The sequence below is a fragment of the Magnolia sinica genome, chromosome 13 (genome assembly GCF_029962835.1).
Source record: "Magnolia sinica isolate HGM2019 chromosome 13, MsV1, whole genome shotgun sequence".
In the NCBI taxonomy this organism is placed as follows: domain Eukaryota; kingdom Viridiplantae; phylum Streptophyta; class Magnoliopsida; order Magnoliales; family Magnoliaceae; genus Magnolia; species Magnolia sinica.
Genome location: NC_080585.1, coordinates 205,917 through 221,630, shown reverse-complemented (window position 1 = coordinate 221,630; position 15,714 = coordinate 205,917). Strand labels below are relative to the sequence as shown.

Here is a 15,714-nt window from a genome sequence, read left to right as displayed (position 1 = left end):
TCATTTTGTTTATATTAGGATGTACTCATAAAAATTTCTGTAACAGTTAGTCACCATTTAAAAATAGATACGGCTCATCCTTTTCATGTGTGTTACTACGGCTGGCAGTGAGCTTTTAATAAAAATTCCGTTGCCATAAAAAAAAAAATGTAAGGCCATCAAAATTGTGGGGCACATGATGAATGAAGCATATGTCTAAAATCACACTGATCAAGCAATCCTAACCAATCATTTGATTCGATAATAGCACAGTGGTAATTAGATAGAAATTTACAGTCAGATTTTTTATTTTCTTCAGCCAAGGGACATTGAGGGAATATCTTCTTCGAAAGGTCTGGGGTGAGAAGGAAAATATATAAAATGAGGGTGCGCATCGACCGGGAAGCATTGTGTAAAGGGTGCATTTGTCCATTATCCCTTAATACAAAGACATCAATGGTAGAGGAAAGAGCGGCACCGAGCCACCACGAGAAACGAGCCAAGGACGTCACAATCGCTAGAACCAAGACCACATGACCAAAGCAAGACCCGCCCTAACGAAAGAAAGGAAGAGGTGATGAAAATAGCAGGACAACACGAGCCGAGGTTGTTCTCTACCCGAAGTAGGAGTGCGATCGCGGGACTTTGCTTGCTCGTGTTTCTACCGTACTTTTCTTATATTCTACTGGGGTGGGAACGCTTAGAGAGGATGCAAGCCTGTGTTTTCTTTGCAGCAAAACCCTCTCCCTCTCCTCTCCGCGTGAAGTCTCAGCACTCGTCGGCCATTTCGAGCGATTCCCTTAAAACTGCAGAGACGATGGCTGCTAAATGGGCTCAGAAGACTGTCGTCATCCCTCCCCAGAAACGAGGTTGCCACCTCATCACCCCTAAGGTTCGTTTCTTTTCCATTTCCTTTCCTTCAAAAAATAAAAAATAAAAATCCATCCCTCTCTCTCTCTCTGAATGGCCATTTTGATCTCTTGCCTTTACTTGTGCATTTTTATGCATGATTTGTATGTGCATGAGAAAAAGGCTCCTCTATATATACATATATTTATTGGTTGATATGATAGTTTTGGCTATTTTGAAGTTGTGTGAGTCATGGATTTTTAGTTGTCGGTTGCTCTGAATATGCGTTGTACGAGTCATAGGAATTCGATTGAGTTGAGCACTGGATCTTGATTTTGCTTTTCCAAGGCAAGATCAAAAGGATGGTGATTCTATACACTGCTGTGAGATGCGATAAAGGTCGTCAGATTGAGGGGGTCCCCCATCTACCTGTTGATAGGCAAGTGGACTAGGGAGAAGTCAGTTAAGAGGGTGTTGCCTATTTCACCTTCAGCTCAAGTGGAGGTTCCACTGCCTTTGATGTCTAGACTATAAGGGATCAAAATTCCATTTGCTTGAGTGAAATGGACTGGCTTCTTTGCGGCATAAAATGCTAGTAGGGAATGCACATGCTGGATCCAGGCCATTCATCATGTAGGTTGCAATTTGACCATGATCCATTCCAAACACCTCATCAAGCACACAATTGCATGGGAGGAATGGGCAGTTATAAAGAAAAACACAAATTGTTCATATACAGAGTGCATGAATGAACCTAATGAGTACCCGATTTGATTTTTGGTATAAGATCAACAATTTGAATGGTTTGGATTGAGTTACCTATATGGCACATCTATAGTGACATTATTCACATGTATAGATCATCATTCTCTTACAAATAACCATAAAATCTTTTCCCTTTTACTTTACTCTCTTGTGGAGAGAGGTACTGATGGCATCCTAATTCCTAATCACTAAAATATTCTCCAAACTTGTCTAATGTGTATTTACTTCGAAGACCACCTATCTTTCTGAGTCATTAATTGGGGGAACTTTTTTGCCCCACAATTCCCATTATAATATGTTACAGAGTTATATTCTCTTGTTATATGCATGTAGTTTGCATGGGTATTCTTTTCATAAGTCACAAGCCTCTGCCGCTACCTGTTTCAACTTTTAGTCCAGGTAAAAGAGGAAGGTTGATGTCTGGTAAGCAGCTGATCATAAAACCTCTGCCAATCTGCCATTTAAAAGCTGACCCCAAATTGTTGGGAGGAAAAGCTAAGATTAATGTTTTAAGTGTTAATGTCGCACATGGTATTGTACCTTCTAGAATGGGAAATATTTGAATATTTTGGGAAATGTTACAGATATCATGTAAATTATCATAGCTTGAGGGAAACTTTAGGAAAGTGGTGGAATTTTTCAATGGAACTTAGGAATTTTAAAAAACACATGATTACACACTTCAAACTTAAAATATTACAAGACAATACGCATAATAATTTTGCGTTATTTAGGGACAGAAGTATGCATGTCAGCTATCAATGATGCAATTATATCCAAAATGTGTTCATATCATTCAAATGGCAAATTCTAAATTAAAACATTACAAGACAATATGCATAATAATTTTACATTGAATAGGGGCGAAAATATGCATGTCAGCCATCAATGATGCAATTATGTCCAAAATGTGTTCATATCATTCAAATGGTAGACAATACAACAATAAAACACAAACAATATTACAAAAACTTAAAGGAGCAAAAAATACACACTGGTCTCAAATCCGCATGGAGTTACCGAGCTGTGGAGATTGTCTGTTGTAGCATACAAGATTATTTCAAGGACAAATGTTTCATTTGGCCATGTTGAGAGGAAGGAAAATTTAATCGCCAACACATTTGTTAAAGAGGGGATTGAAATTAATTCCCAGCAGTCTTCTAGTTTATTCAGCCAGAAACAAAAGAAAGAAAACCCTTCTATAGAATGAAGGATTGGACTCCGGGGTGGCATGGTCACGGGAAATATCACAAGTATTGTGTGAAATATCCATATATCATGGAAAATATCACAGATACCATAGGAAATATCAGGAATATCGCTAATATCATGATATATAAGCCAAATAAATGTTATCTTGTGAGAAGTGTATTCCAGGAAGATATCGTATTGCATGTGGAAAATAGAGAGGTTGGCCAATATTTCGACTGATATTGTTGACACATAGAACAATGGCTAAGATGGCGGTAATTATGATGATGATTCTTTTACCACAAGTTGTTATTCTCTCACCCTTAGTTCTTTCATAAACTTACAATAGCAATATCTTTGTGTGGGCCCTGTTGTGCCGCTGATACCTTTGGGACGATGAGCTAGCCGAGTTAATGGCTCTTGTAGATTGCTTGCATTCTTGTAGACCAATGGTTTGCGAAAGTGACAGCTGGGTGTGGACTAAAGAGAAGTCAGAATGCTTCTTGGTTAAATCTTTCTACTTCTTTGTACTTCTTACTCTGTCTAGGTGTTATTTCTTTTTCCTTTTTCCATGTTTTTCTCATTCCCCTGTTGCTTTGTTTTTAGTTTTTTCGTCTTAGTGGTTTGGAGTCCTTGTTTCTTTGCAATAAAATATTACCTTTCAAAAAAAATAAAAAATAAAAAATAAAAAATAAAAAAATAAAAAAACAGCGGGAATAAGCTTGGCAAAACGAGTCACGTGTGACATTATGAAGCTCCCCCAAAGATTGGAGCTTTTGGATGGTTGGTAGGGAGGAAAATAGTCTTAACGATAGATAGCCTTTAGAAGCACTCTTATGGTTACCTTGAATGTTTGTCTAATGTGCATGTCCAATGCCAAGTCGGTGAACCATTTATTCATCCATTGTCCCTTCACAAGTTGAGTTTGGGCTTCTATTATGTCAAGCTTCGACATGGCCTAGGCTATTCCTTTCAATGTCGGAGATTTATTTATAGCTTGGCATGGGGTATCCTTTCACAAGAGCATTAAAGCTGTTTGGAGGCTTTATCTTCTTGTTGGGTTGTGGTCGATGTGGGGAGAAAGGAATGGAAGATAATTCCACAATGAAAGTATATTTGCCGAGTGGATCATTCGCAACGTGATGCTTCTAGTTGCGGAGTGGGGAATGGGGAAGGGTTGGGTGGTTATGTTGTAATCTTTCTTCTTTCAATACTCCTTTTTTTTTTTGCTTTGTTGTGTTGCTTTGGGAGCTATCTCAGCACCTTTTTCAATGAATCTTTTGTTCTCTCTCAAAAAAACGAAAAAAGAAAAAAGAAAGAAAGAAAAATGATGAAGATTTGAAATACAAAAAGTTAAGAAATTAAAAGGGTGATGGTTTACGCTACTTACAGACCATCACTCAGCCCATTTCTGTGTTTAGCTCCCTGTATTTCGCTGATTTTACGTAAGTTTAGTTGTAGGACATGTTGGGTGTTCTTGCTTTTGTTACTAATGGCATTATTGTAAATATTGAAAAGTCTCTTCGAATAAAACACGAGAAAGTGGGGGATGTCCAAACCCTAACACTCTTCTTTCTTTCATTCTTCTTCTTTTCTTCCTTCTCACTCAAATGTACAACCCCTTCTCGAATTTTCCTCAAAATGGTCATCTTCACTTCGATCCACCGAATATTGCTCAAGTTTTGTGTTTTTATCTTCAACATAGACCTAGATCTTGACTAAACTAAGTTTCGAAGTTGGGTTATGATACAGTGGGGTGAGTTCATCGGAACCGTAACATACACATTGTTGCGTTTGTAGTCATTGGCATCCACATCACCTATCCAGTCCCATTAGGTCCACCCCGCTCTTCATAGGCAGCCCTGGAAAAACCATTATGATTGGATGATCCAAACTGTCCACTCAGGGGCTTGCTGAAATTGATAGACAAGATTGCTCATAAAGGTGGTTTGAGTCACAGATGTTTAGGACTATCTGATTGATGTAGTTTTTGCACTATGATGAAAGAAGATTGGACTAGATGTAATGGATGGAACAGACAAGTGATGTGAAGCAAGGTTTCCATACACAGCACACTTGTTCGATCATTTCTCAGGCTGAGCTTCCTCTAAGGTTGGGACGGATGGAGAAGACAAGTGATGTGCAGCAAGGTTTCCATACACATTGCCACTTGATCGATCATTTTTCAAGATGAGCTTCCTCTAAGGTTGGGAGGGAGGGAAATGAAAAATGGTCCTTTACGACTGATACAGGGTGAGTGTATCTGAAAAAAATGGTCCTTATTGATGCTGGCCAATATGGCTAACAATTTTTGGTTTGGACCGCTTCACTCCTATTTCAGGTATTTGCATCTTGCTGAAATGGATACTGTATGCCTCTATCGGGCCTATCGACCGACCGCTTCACTCCTGTTTCAGATATTGGAATCTGCTGAAATGGATGCTGTATGCCTCTATCAGGCCTATCGACCAATACAAACCCAACACGCCTGTTTTGGCAGATACGAGACAGATATTTGGAACCATGGTTTCATAAAGTAATCTGCTGATTTAAATATATTACAAAGTTTGCACTGTACATGAACTCAAAAATGAGATCTTGATTGAGTTCCAAGTTGTTTATGAGTTTGTGACCATTATTGTAATGTGTCATTCTGATCTAGTTTCATTTTCTGAAACTCTTTCTGCTCTGTTTTCTGATGGTCTTGGTTATCAGATATTGAAGGAAGTTGAACAAGATTTATCAGGCTTCAAATGCGGTCTTGCACATTTATTCAGTGAGTGGCCCAATTTGATTCTGCGCATGTTCTTAAGCATGTTTGTCATTATCTCCTAAAACTGTTTTTTTTTTTTGGTTTTTTTTTTTCCAGTTCAACACACGAGCGCTTCCCTAACTATAAATGAGAACTATGATTCAGACGTCCGGGCCGACACTGAAACATTCCTCAATAGGATAGTTCCAGAGGTTAATATGTTTCCTAATTCTTCATTCAGTATATTGGCACTATATTGATGGAATGAAGTTGTGATGTGCTGTTTGGGTATGTGTGTTTTAGGGGCCATCTGCACCTTGGAAGCATACAATGGAAGGTAAGGAAAACCTTCGAGTTCCCTTCTTTGAATCATGAAAAGGTATTTGTGCTCTTTTCATTGAGTGATGGATTGTCATACTTTTAAATTTGTTCGTATGGGTTCTGGTAGAGACTATTGCGGTGTTCCTTATCCGAAACATATGTAACAACTCCTCTCACTGTGCATAATATGGATTGTCATAGTTTTAAATTTATTCATATGGGTTCAGGTAGAGACTATTGTGGTGTTCCTTATCCGAAACATATTTAACAACTCGTCTCACTGTGCATAACAAGTCAAGTAGGACCCATTTGGATGTTTAAACTAATTTTACAACATTGCGTGGCATCTTTGTGTGCCACCCATGGGTTTGATGAATTTTTTTCTCCAACAATTGTTACAGGTTCTATCAGTTGCTATCAGAAATTGTACCAACAGCTAACATTGTGTTCACTACTGTAGCCCACCATTTATCAACAGACCTGATTTTTCACAGGAGGCCCTTTATTGTGATGGCGCATTGTATGGACGGTCCTGCAAGCGGCACACATTCACACATGTGCACTAGTTGGTAAATCACTTCCGTACCACTCAAACATACACAAACTGGCCTGATTCTTCATTGGAGGCCCTCTCTCATAATGACCCATCCTATGGACAGTCCTGCATGGGCATGCATTCACTCGTGTGCAAGGGAGGTGGTAAATCACTGCATTGTATGAAAAGGTGATGAATTGATTCTGCATTTTTGAGACATGATACAACTAGAGCTGGGCATCGAGTCGAGTCGGGCTGAGTTAAGGCTGACCCGACTCGATCTATTTTTGAAATAAGCCTGACCCGAACTCGACTCGACTCGGTACCGAGTCCAGCATGCCTGAACATATCCGAATCCGGGTTTGGCTGGAACTAATCCGAACTGAGTCCGACCTAGTAAAAAGTACCGAGTTGGTTCTAGTTAGCACCGATTCAGATCAAGAGATGAGGGAGGGAGAGAGTGGAGGGGAGAGAGAGGACGACAGTGATGAATCTGGTGATGATGGTGGTGGGCGTCTGCCGTGAAATTGTCGGGCTTGGAAGAGAGAGAGAGAGAGAGAGAGAGAGAGGGTGGTGATGGTGGTGGGTGGTTGCCGGACTTGGAAGAGGAGGATGAGGGAGGAAGAGAGAGTTTGGGATCGGGTCTGGGTGGGTCGGGTCCGGCGTATAGGGTTAGAGATATTTAAAATTTAGGGTTTTTTTTTTTTAAAAAAAAATTATATATATACCCGAATTCGAGTCGAGTCGGTTTCAGATCGAGTTGAGTCTGGCTGAATCGAGTTTTGGGTCGAGTCGGGTCGAATTACTGAGTAACTCGAACTCGACTCGGTTTGAGTTCGGATTTGGCGAAGGCTACTCAGTTCGGACCGATCCACCCATTCGGTTTGGGTCGAGTTAGTTCCGAACGAGTCGGACAAGTCGAGTTAGGCGAGCCGAGTCGGTTCGTGCCCAGCTCTAGAGACAACCATTGGTTACCTTTTCCCTGTTTTTTCTTTTTTCTCTTTTTCTTTTCTCTTCCCCTCTTTTAATGAAAGTTGCTGTTGCTTCTTTTTTTTTTTTTTCTTTTTTTAAGGCTGATCAATGGTTAGGATTTTGATTTTGGCCACTGAGCACTGAAATTTGATCACCCTTGGGGAAACTAGATAAGGCCAAATAGTGGCCAACGGCGCAATGGTACTTGCGTCTCCACTGAGAAGAAACCAGTGGAATGATTTCACCATAAACCTCCCCATAGGATTGAACTTCCTTTACCATCTGTCTCTGAGGCATGGGGATGGGGATGGGCAAACATCCCTAATATGATTTTGCAGGAAGGTGAAATCCCTAACTTTGTCATCCCTGAGATTCCTGCAGAAGCTCTCATCAGACAAAATCGCTAAATCTCCGACCATACTTGAGCATTAATAGCCTGTCAATCAGAGGAGATTATAGAATCTGGAGAAGTCCTCCTATAGTGGATGGTTACCACTTACCTCATGAGGTGCGTTCCCAGAACTTAATTTTGGAATCGTCGCCTACATTGAAAACTGCCTGTTGCAGAATCATTGATTCATAAGATTTTATAAAGGATAAGCTTAGTCCATAGTGAAATCATAGATGTGCCAGCCCTTTGGGACTAAGTGGTTGGATCCTGGCTGAACCTGTTACTCTTCTGGATTCTGATTGTATACGGAACAGTCTATAGTATTTGGCAACCAAATCACGGATGTTATTTTTAACAGCACTGCAGTGCCATCTTTCAAAAAAAAAAAACAAAACAAAACAAAAAAACAGCATTGCTGTGCAGCAATGCGGTTTTGTCTTCAAGTATCTTGACTGTCAGGGTCTAAATTTGAATGTTCCTAACCATAGTCTGCTTACTTCAAAAGATAATAATGCTAGTGTGTTATGCTACCAACTTGAGACCAATATGATGTATTTCTGCAGTGTCACAACTCCGGCATTTTCTGCAAGTCGTAACATGGGATATGTATCCACCTTTGGGTTTCTATTCCTTGGAGCCGATCCTCAGTGTGATTGAATAGGAATAGTCAATCATTGACCTGGAAGTTTCATTGTTAAAAAGCATAAAGTGTTTATGGGTGCACTAAATATTGCCTTGGTTTCTAGCAATTAGGGAGTTCACAGTTGCAGAGCATCCAGGAAAATAGCTTGCTTGTTATTGATTATGTTGTCATTTCGTCCGGTGGTGATTGCAAATTTGGTGGATGTCATTCTTGCAGGCCCTGATGACATGCCAGCGCATATCAAATCATCAATGTTTGGTTGCTCCCTCACGTATGAATTTACTCAGACCACATCCCAGTTTAAATTCCCATTTTGTTACATGTTTTATTACTACTGAACTTTTTTTTTTTACAGGATCCCAATAACTGATGGACGTCTCAACATGGGAACTTGGCAGGTAATCAGGAATTATATTATTTGGATTAATGTCTATTTTTCTACTAAAATATAACCAATGCTCCCAGCTTTTTCTGGATATTAAGGCTGGGTTTGGTAACACCACCAGAAGCTACTTCTGACAGACATAATTAATGTATAAGAATCAGTAAGTCACATTAACACCAAGTCATCTTTTAAGTTCTAAATATTGCACTTCTCAGTAAGTGGCTTTGGAAATTGAGAACCACCTCAAGCAAGCTTTGGAAAGACATTATTGTGATTTGTGAGCAAGTATGGCTTGTAGGAGCGAGGTCGGATGGTCAAGTCCTCTTCTTTGTATCGGGCTTCTGCTGTATGGAAGGCGATAGCGGTGACCGAATGTCTTTTTCGTTGAGTTGTTGCATTCGATCTTGGGAATGGAAAGTGCATACGTTTCTAGGTTGATGTATGGTGTGGTGACAAGCCGCTTCAAGATTTGTTTCCTAGGATTGCTGTGTTGGCCCCGGATTGTTTCGTCCTAGTTTAGCGATGCTTCTCTATGTGTGGAAACTTAGTTGTGTGGAGCCCTACTTTCCAAAGGAATATGGAGGACGAGATTGTTGATTTAGTTGGCGTATTGGATCTTCTCAAGAAGATATCCCCCTCGATTCAAGAAGAAGACTATGATTTGGTCAGGCCACCAATCTGGTAGATTCTCTGTGCGCTCTTTTTTAGCAGGTCTTTGTAGTCCCTCGCCTTCTCACCTGTTTCACCAATGGTTTTATGGTGCTTCTTCATGGCTGGCCGTGTTTGTCTGGTTGTTGGCTAGAAAGAGAGTGTTGACAATTGATAACCTACAGTGTAGGTCTCTCATACTTCTGAACGTCTTATGTGCATGGAGAGTGCGGAAACGATCGATCACTTATTTATTCATTGCGCCTTTGCTCGTAAGGTGTGAGGCTATTTCCTTAAGGCGGCTAATATGCCTTGGGTGATACCGGAATCTGTTGAGGCTCTCTTATGGGCTTGGCACAGTAAGGGTGGGGGGAAAGATGCTAAAGCGATTCAAAGGCTTTTCATCATGCCTATCTTTTGGGCAATTTGGAAAAAAACGAAATGTGCAGTGTTTCAGGAATGACAACTCTTTGGTTGAGGGGGTGGTGGGAATCATCAATGGTCTCATTCTCTCTTGGGCTCCCTTTGTAAAAGCAACTAAGGCAGCTATTCCCTTGTTTGCTTCTATGTTTTAGTGTAAAGCTGTATTCTTTTCTCGCCGTTGGTGGGCTTCTTAATAAATTATTCTGTTCTCTCTCAAAGAAATCTTGTAAGTTCTAATTCATTAACAAGTAATAAATAACAATAGTCAATAACCTACTAAAAATTTAAAATTTTTATTGAGAAATGATATCTTGATGACTAATGAGTTACTTCATACTCTTCACTTGATATGATAAATGGTACTGAACTACCAATACCATACAAAGTACAAAGAACAAACTAAGTTAAAAAAAAAATAGTGGGAAAAAAAACTCGTTACAACTTACAAGTTACAAATTTAAAAATTACAAGTTACATACCTAACAACTTATGCTAATATATACATTGACCCCTCTTCCATCTTGGCACATCACCACCACCATCGTCGTCAAAGTTCTCATTCTTCGACGTATACTTCATCTTCTCCTATTTCTTTATCATCGGTTTGCACAAGTTGCTCATCCAAATCTAATGGTCGATCAACTTCTTCTTATACCTCTGCAACCTCATTCTTATTTTCTTGGCCTTGACTGCTATTAGTCCTTGTGCTATTACTCGCCTCTATTCTTCACTGTTGAGTTGAAGAACCTTCTCCAGGTGCTGATCCAAAGTGACATCTTCGACCTGGGCCCATGTCAAGTTCTCACCTACAAAGACCAGATCTCAATTATATACAAGCCACTCATTATCTGCCTTCAAATCATTTAGACAGATATGATCATAGAAACTAAGTTTTTCATCGTTGAAGTTATCTCATTCTTCAATGTATACTTCATCTCTTTTTGTTTCTTTATCCTTGGTTCACACAAGTTGCTCATCCACATCTAATAGTCGCCATCTTCTTCTTGTACCTCTTCAATCTCATTCTCATTTTTTTGGCTTTAACCGGTACTAGGCCTTGTGCAATTGCTCGTCCCTCTTATTCGTTGTTGAGTTGAAGAACCTTATCCAGGTGTCAATCCAAAAGCAACATCTTCGACTTGGGCCCATGTTAGGTTCTCACTTGCAAAAACTGGATCTCATGTCCCTATAAGCCACTCATTATCTGCCTCCAAATCATTTAGACAGATAAGATCATAAACACTAGGTTTTTCTCGCCTACCTTGAAATCATTCTCGTAGCTTTTGGCTGTACTGTTTGAAGACAAAATTATTGAACTTCTTTTGTTCAAGATGATTCCCTTTTTTGGCGTGGATTTATATATCATTCTAAATTTTCTATTGAAAGTGAATTAGTGATGAGCCGATGATCATCGTTTACTTTTACGATTAGTGAGCTGAAAGTGAATTGTAAAACTTACTGACTCGAATATACTTTAGTTGCACTTGCAACCTCTAGCACAACATGCAAGGCCAAGAATTTTCATGGCCAACTTCTGTAGTGCCAGATCCTTCCTGTTTGGGTCAACTCCATACATTGACTACCAGCCGGTTGAAATAATAGTTTAAGTTAGACTTTTTACATTGTAAGAAATTATTTTTAAGTTAGACCAACTCGCTAACGTTAACGTTCATACTCCTATGCCTGATGGCTGCCTCTTGATAAAATTCCCGAACTTTTCATGTAGATGTTCGACTCTTGAAAAATCTTATCCTACTCTTCTTTATCTGGAATCATTCTCTCCAAAACATTAAGAAAGTCAATCATATGTGTCGATGATGCCACAAACATGTTGGGAGAAAGATCTCTTCTCGACCACACGCACAAAAATATTGAAATAAAAAGAAAGTAGAAAAAGAAAAAGGATGCAAACCACAACACAGAGATTTACGTGGTTCCCTTTCGGTATGTCCACGGATTCACACCAACTCGCTATGCTCAAAGGCAAAAAAATGAAGAAGAAGCTCTCAGTACAATGGCAACTCTCTCTCTCTCTCTCTCTCTCTCTCTCTCTCTCTCATGACATAATATATATTACCCCACACGAATTAAGGCTTACGTAAAACTCAATGTGAAATTATGAAATTGTCCTCTGGACCAGGGGCACGCTCCCATACCCCCAAGCAATGGGGTGCTACCCCCCTACAACCCGGGCGAGCTCAACGTGGAGCTCGACCTGTGAAAGTGTTGGCTGGATGAACAGTACACTTTTAACAGTCAAGCTCCGTAGATCATAACAAGATCAATCGCTAGACGCAAAGAATTCCCATCTCTTATTTATAATATATAAGATAGGCCTGTTGAAAATGTCCATAATTTTGTTTCTAGTCCTCTCCATCACATAGATGTAGCCCATGGGTGGCTTCTCATCACTGTGTAGACACGCTGCTGGTGTGGCTAATAGGAAAAAGATGCCACCATTCCTTTTTTCTTGCTTTTGAACTTGTGTGTTTTTGTAATGGGTTTTCGTCCAGCTACATGTTTTTGTATCTTATGCCTATATATATATATGGTAATGGTACTATGAGGTTGAGCTGTGTGGGCCCCACTGATCTGCATCTGACATACACAGCATGAATTCGGTGGGTCCCCTCCATGTTATAGGATATCCCAAAAACCCGCCTTATCTGGAACTCAAGTGGGCCATACCATCTGAAACTGTGTGAAAGCATGTCTAAAACATCTAAAAGTACTTGTGGGGCCCACCTAAGTTTTGGATACAGCCGAAACTTGGTGTGGTCCCTCATCCAAGTGGGACACACACAATGGATGGGTGGGATGTGTGAACCACATCTCAGTAGGCCCTATAAATGATCATGAAGGTTCCAATGGGTTGGTATCCACTCTCAAGTGTTCTCTTTCCTGTGGCCCACCTAGTCATGGATTGGCCTGATTTTAAGGCCTGTGGCCCACCACAGAAGGGTGCATCTGACTGTTGGGGTGGATGTCCGATGCACAGGACCACAACTCGACCTCATGGGAAGCTTCCCATGAGGTCGAACTCATAGTACTATTTCCCATATATATATATATATATATGAAAGGTAACACTGCCAACCCTGGATCACTCACACACACTACACTGTCTCTACCAGCTCATCTAACGTGTGGGAGGTAATAGTTATATGATAATCTCTCACAAAATTATCATAGAATCACCTATGTTCCAGCATGTTGTGATATTTGATACTTAATGCACGTCTGAGTCTTTAATGTCTCTAAGTTACATTGCTCTACTAGCCTCCTTCTGTACGTGTATTATGTAATATTGACATTTTCAATGTATTTATGTTTATTTAGATACCCTTTTGTATATTATATGCTGTTACTATTGTTTATATTACTCCCTCCCTCCCTCCACCAGCAATGGTGACATTGGTCTGTGTTTGACACTTTTTGTATAAACACGGGCATTTTGACTTTTTCTTTGCTGAAGTAGTTTGACTTTTCAACCTGAGAGAACTATAATCTCGTTTTACTTCTGGAAAACTAACATTATTTTTCATTTGTTTGAAGAATTTATTTATTATTATTATTATTATTTTTTCAGGGAATATGGCTGTGCGAGCACCGGGATTATGCTACTCCTCGCAAAATTGTGGTTACTCTTAATGGAGTGTAAATAGTAATGAGTTAAGTAGGTTGTGAAAGCTTTTGTCCTGAGATATTTGAACACAAAGATTCCAATATACGCGCCGTGTAGCCACCTACTTGTGTGGCCTCTGGCCTTTCAATTCTCATAGGTATTAAAAAAATTTAGTTGATGAGAATTTTATGCAACAAGTGGCATGGTAAATTTACTAACTTGCAGTGGGGTCTCGGCAGTTATGTGTATGCTTTAAAAATGCGGGAGTTCATTTGTGGTTTGTTTGGATGGCACTCGAGAAGTTTTGAGTTGGTTAGTGTGTTTGGATGCCTGGCTTCACTCTTCACTTGGGTCTGTTTGGAATGTGGAATTAAATGCTATTGAATTGCATTTGGTGGAATTGACACCATTATCATACAATGATTATATGTCAGGAAATGCTGTGGTATTTGGCCATCCAATCCAGTGTTTGGGTTCAAATTCTTCCTTTGTAAAATCACTGCAGTAAGAGAAACCCATGTTTAGTAGACCATGGAATTGTAATCAATGGTCCAGTTTAGTAGACCAGTCCTGTCCCTGCATATGCAACTCATGTCATGCATTAAGGGTGAATATGTATGGACGGTGTGGATGAAACACATGCATCAACATAGGGCCCAGATGTAGTGGATTTTAAAATCCACGAGAAATTCTGCTGTATTTTTTTGCGGGATTGGATGATATGATACCTGGATTAATCTAATCCTGCTGGTCATTTGTGAAACTTACATTGTACCACGAGCAATTCCATGCTGCCTAATCCCATCTAAACCCATGTTCCAAACAGGAGGTTAAGAACTCCATACCACCTAATCCCACGTTCCAAACAGGAGCTTAAGAACTCCATGCCACCTAATCCCACGTTCCAAACAGGGTCAATAAAGGGGAGATGAATTGCTTGGAATTCTCTTTCAAAGGAAGTAAGTTGAGTGGAGAGTTTCTTACATCCAGAGAACCCTTGTGGAAAAGTGTTATTATTTATGAAAATGGCGGTGCTGGTCGTCCAGAGAACCCCTTGGCAACGTATTCTACTCTTTCCCTATTTGTTTCCAAACGAGCAATATTATCCGTATGGATGCCAGCATTTCTGAGTGCGATGGGAGTGTTAGGCACTCTTTTCTCCCAGCATACTGACAAATCTCATTCAAATTTTGAGGTTTTTCGCAGGATGATATTGGGAAAATCTTGCTTAAAATAAAAATATTCAAAAATATTTATTGTAACATTACACACACGCCCGTGCACACACCATGAGGTCAAGCTCCGTGGGCACCACCGTACATATCCACACCATCAATTAGACGGACCCTTTCGTGGTGGGCCATGGGCCTAAAAATCAGGGCAATTTGGGCCACACCCTAGACAACAGTTAAGAGTAGATGCCCACCCATTGAAACGTTCCTGATTGTTTATAGGTCCTGATGGGATGTGGTTCAGACACCAACCCATCCATTGCGGGGAGTCGATTTGGTTAGGCCGTGGTAACACTGTGACTGTGGGCCCACTTTGATATATGTGTTGTATATCTACACCATCCATCCATTTTGACAGCTCATTTTAGGGCATGACAAAAACATGAAGCAGATCAGAATCTCAGGTGGACCACACCATAGGAAGTACTAGTGATTGAGTGCCCACCACCAAAAACTTCCGGTGGGCCACGGAATTTTTGGATCAAGCTGATATTTGTGTTTTCCCTTCATCCAGGTCTGTGTGACCTCATCAACAGTTTGCACAACAAATAAACATTATGGTAGGGCCTAGGAATTTTTTAATGGTGGGTGTTCAATCACCACTATTTCTTGTGGTATGGTTCACCTGAGATTTGGATCTGCTTCATTTTTGGGTCCATCCCCTAAAATTAACTGTCAAACTAGAGGAACCGCATGGATATACAATACATACATCAAGGTGAGCTCCACTATCATGGCCTGACCGAACTCGGTGTTACCTTGGTCTGACCGAATCTACTCCTTCCAATGTGTGTTCCACTTAGACAAGGGTTATATCAAATTTTAGGCCATTCCAAAACTAAGGTGGCCCCACAAAGTGCTCTTGGATATTTTAGGCATGATTTTGCATGTTTTGAAATGATACGGACCACCTGAGTTCCGGATATAACTGATTTTTTGGGACATCTTATAACCTAGAGGGGTTTGGATGCCCTATACATCGTAGTGGGGCCTACAGGGCTCT

At 40.2% G+C, this 15,714-nt stretch overlaps 1 protein-coding gene across 1 annotated transcript; it reads left to right on the top strand.

The window, feature by feature from the left end:
* Positions 1-516: 516 nt before the first annotated feature.
* Positions 517-13,697, top strand: LOC131222291 (uncharacterized). Its single transcript, XM_058217305.1, has 7 exons — positions 517-871; positions 5,500-5,560; positions 5,654-5,748; positions 5,840-5,873; positions 8,615-8,669; positions 8,754-8,796; positions 13,444-13,697. Exons 1-7 carry the CDS (start codon positions 557-559, stop codon positions 13,513-13,515), a joined length of 675 nt encoding a protein of 224 aa, XP_058073288.1. The 5' UTR covers positions 517-556; the 3' UTR covers positions 13,516-13,697.
* Positions 13,698-15,714: the final 2,017 nt, after the last annotated feature.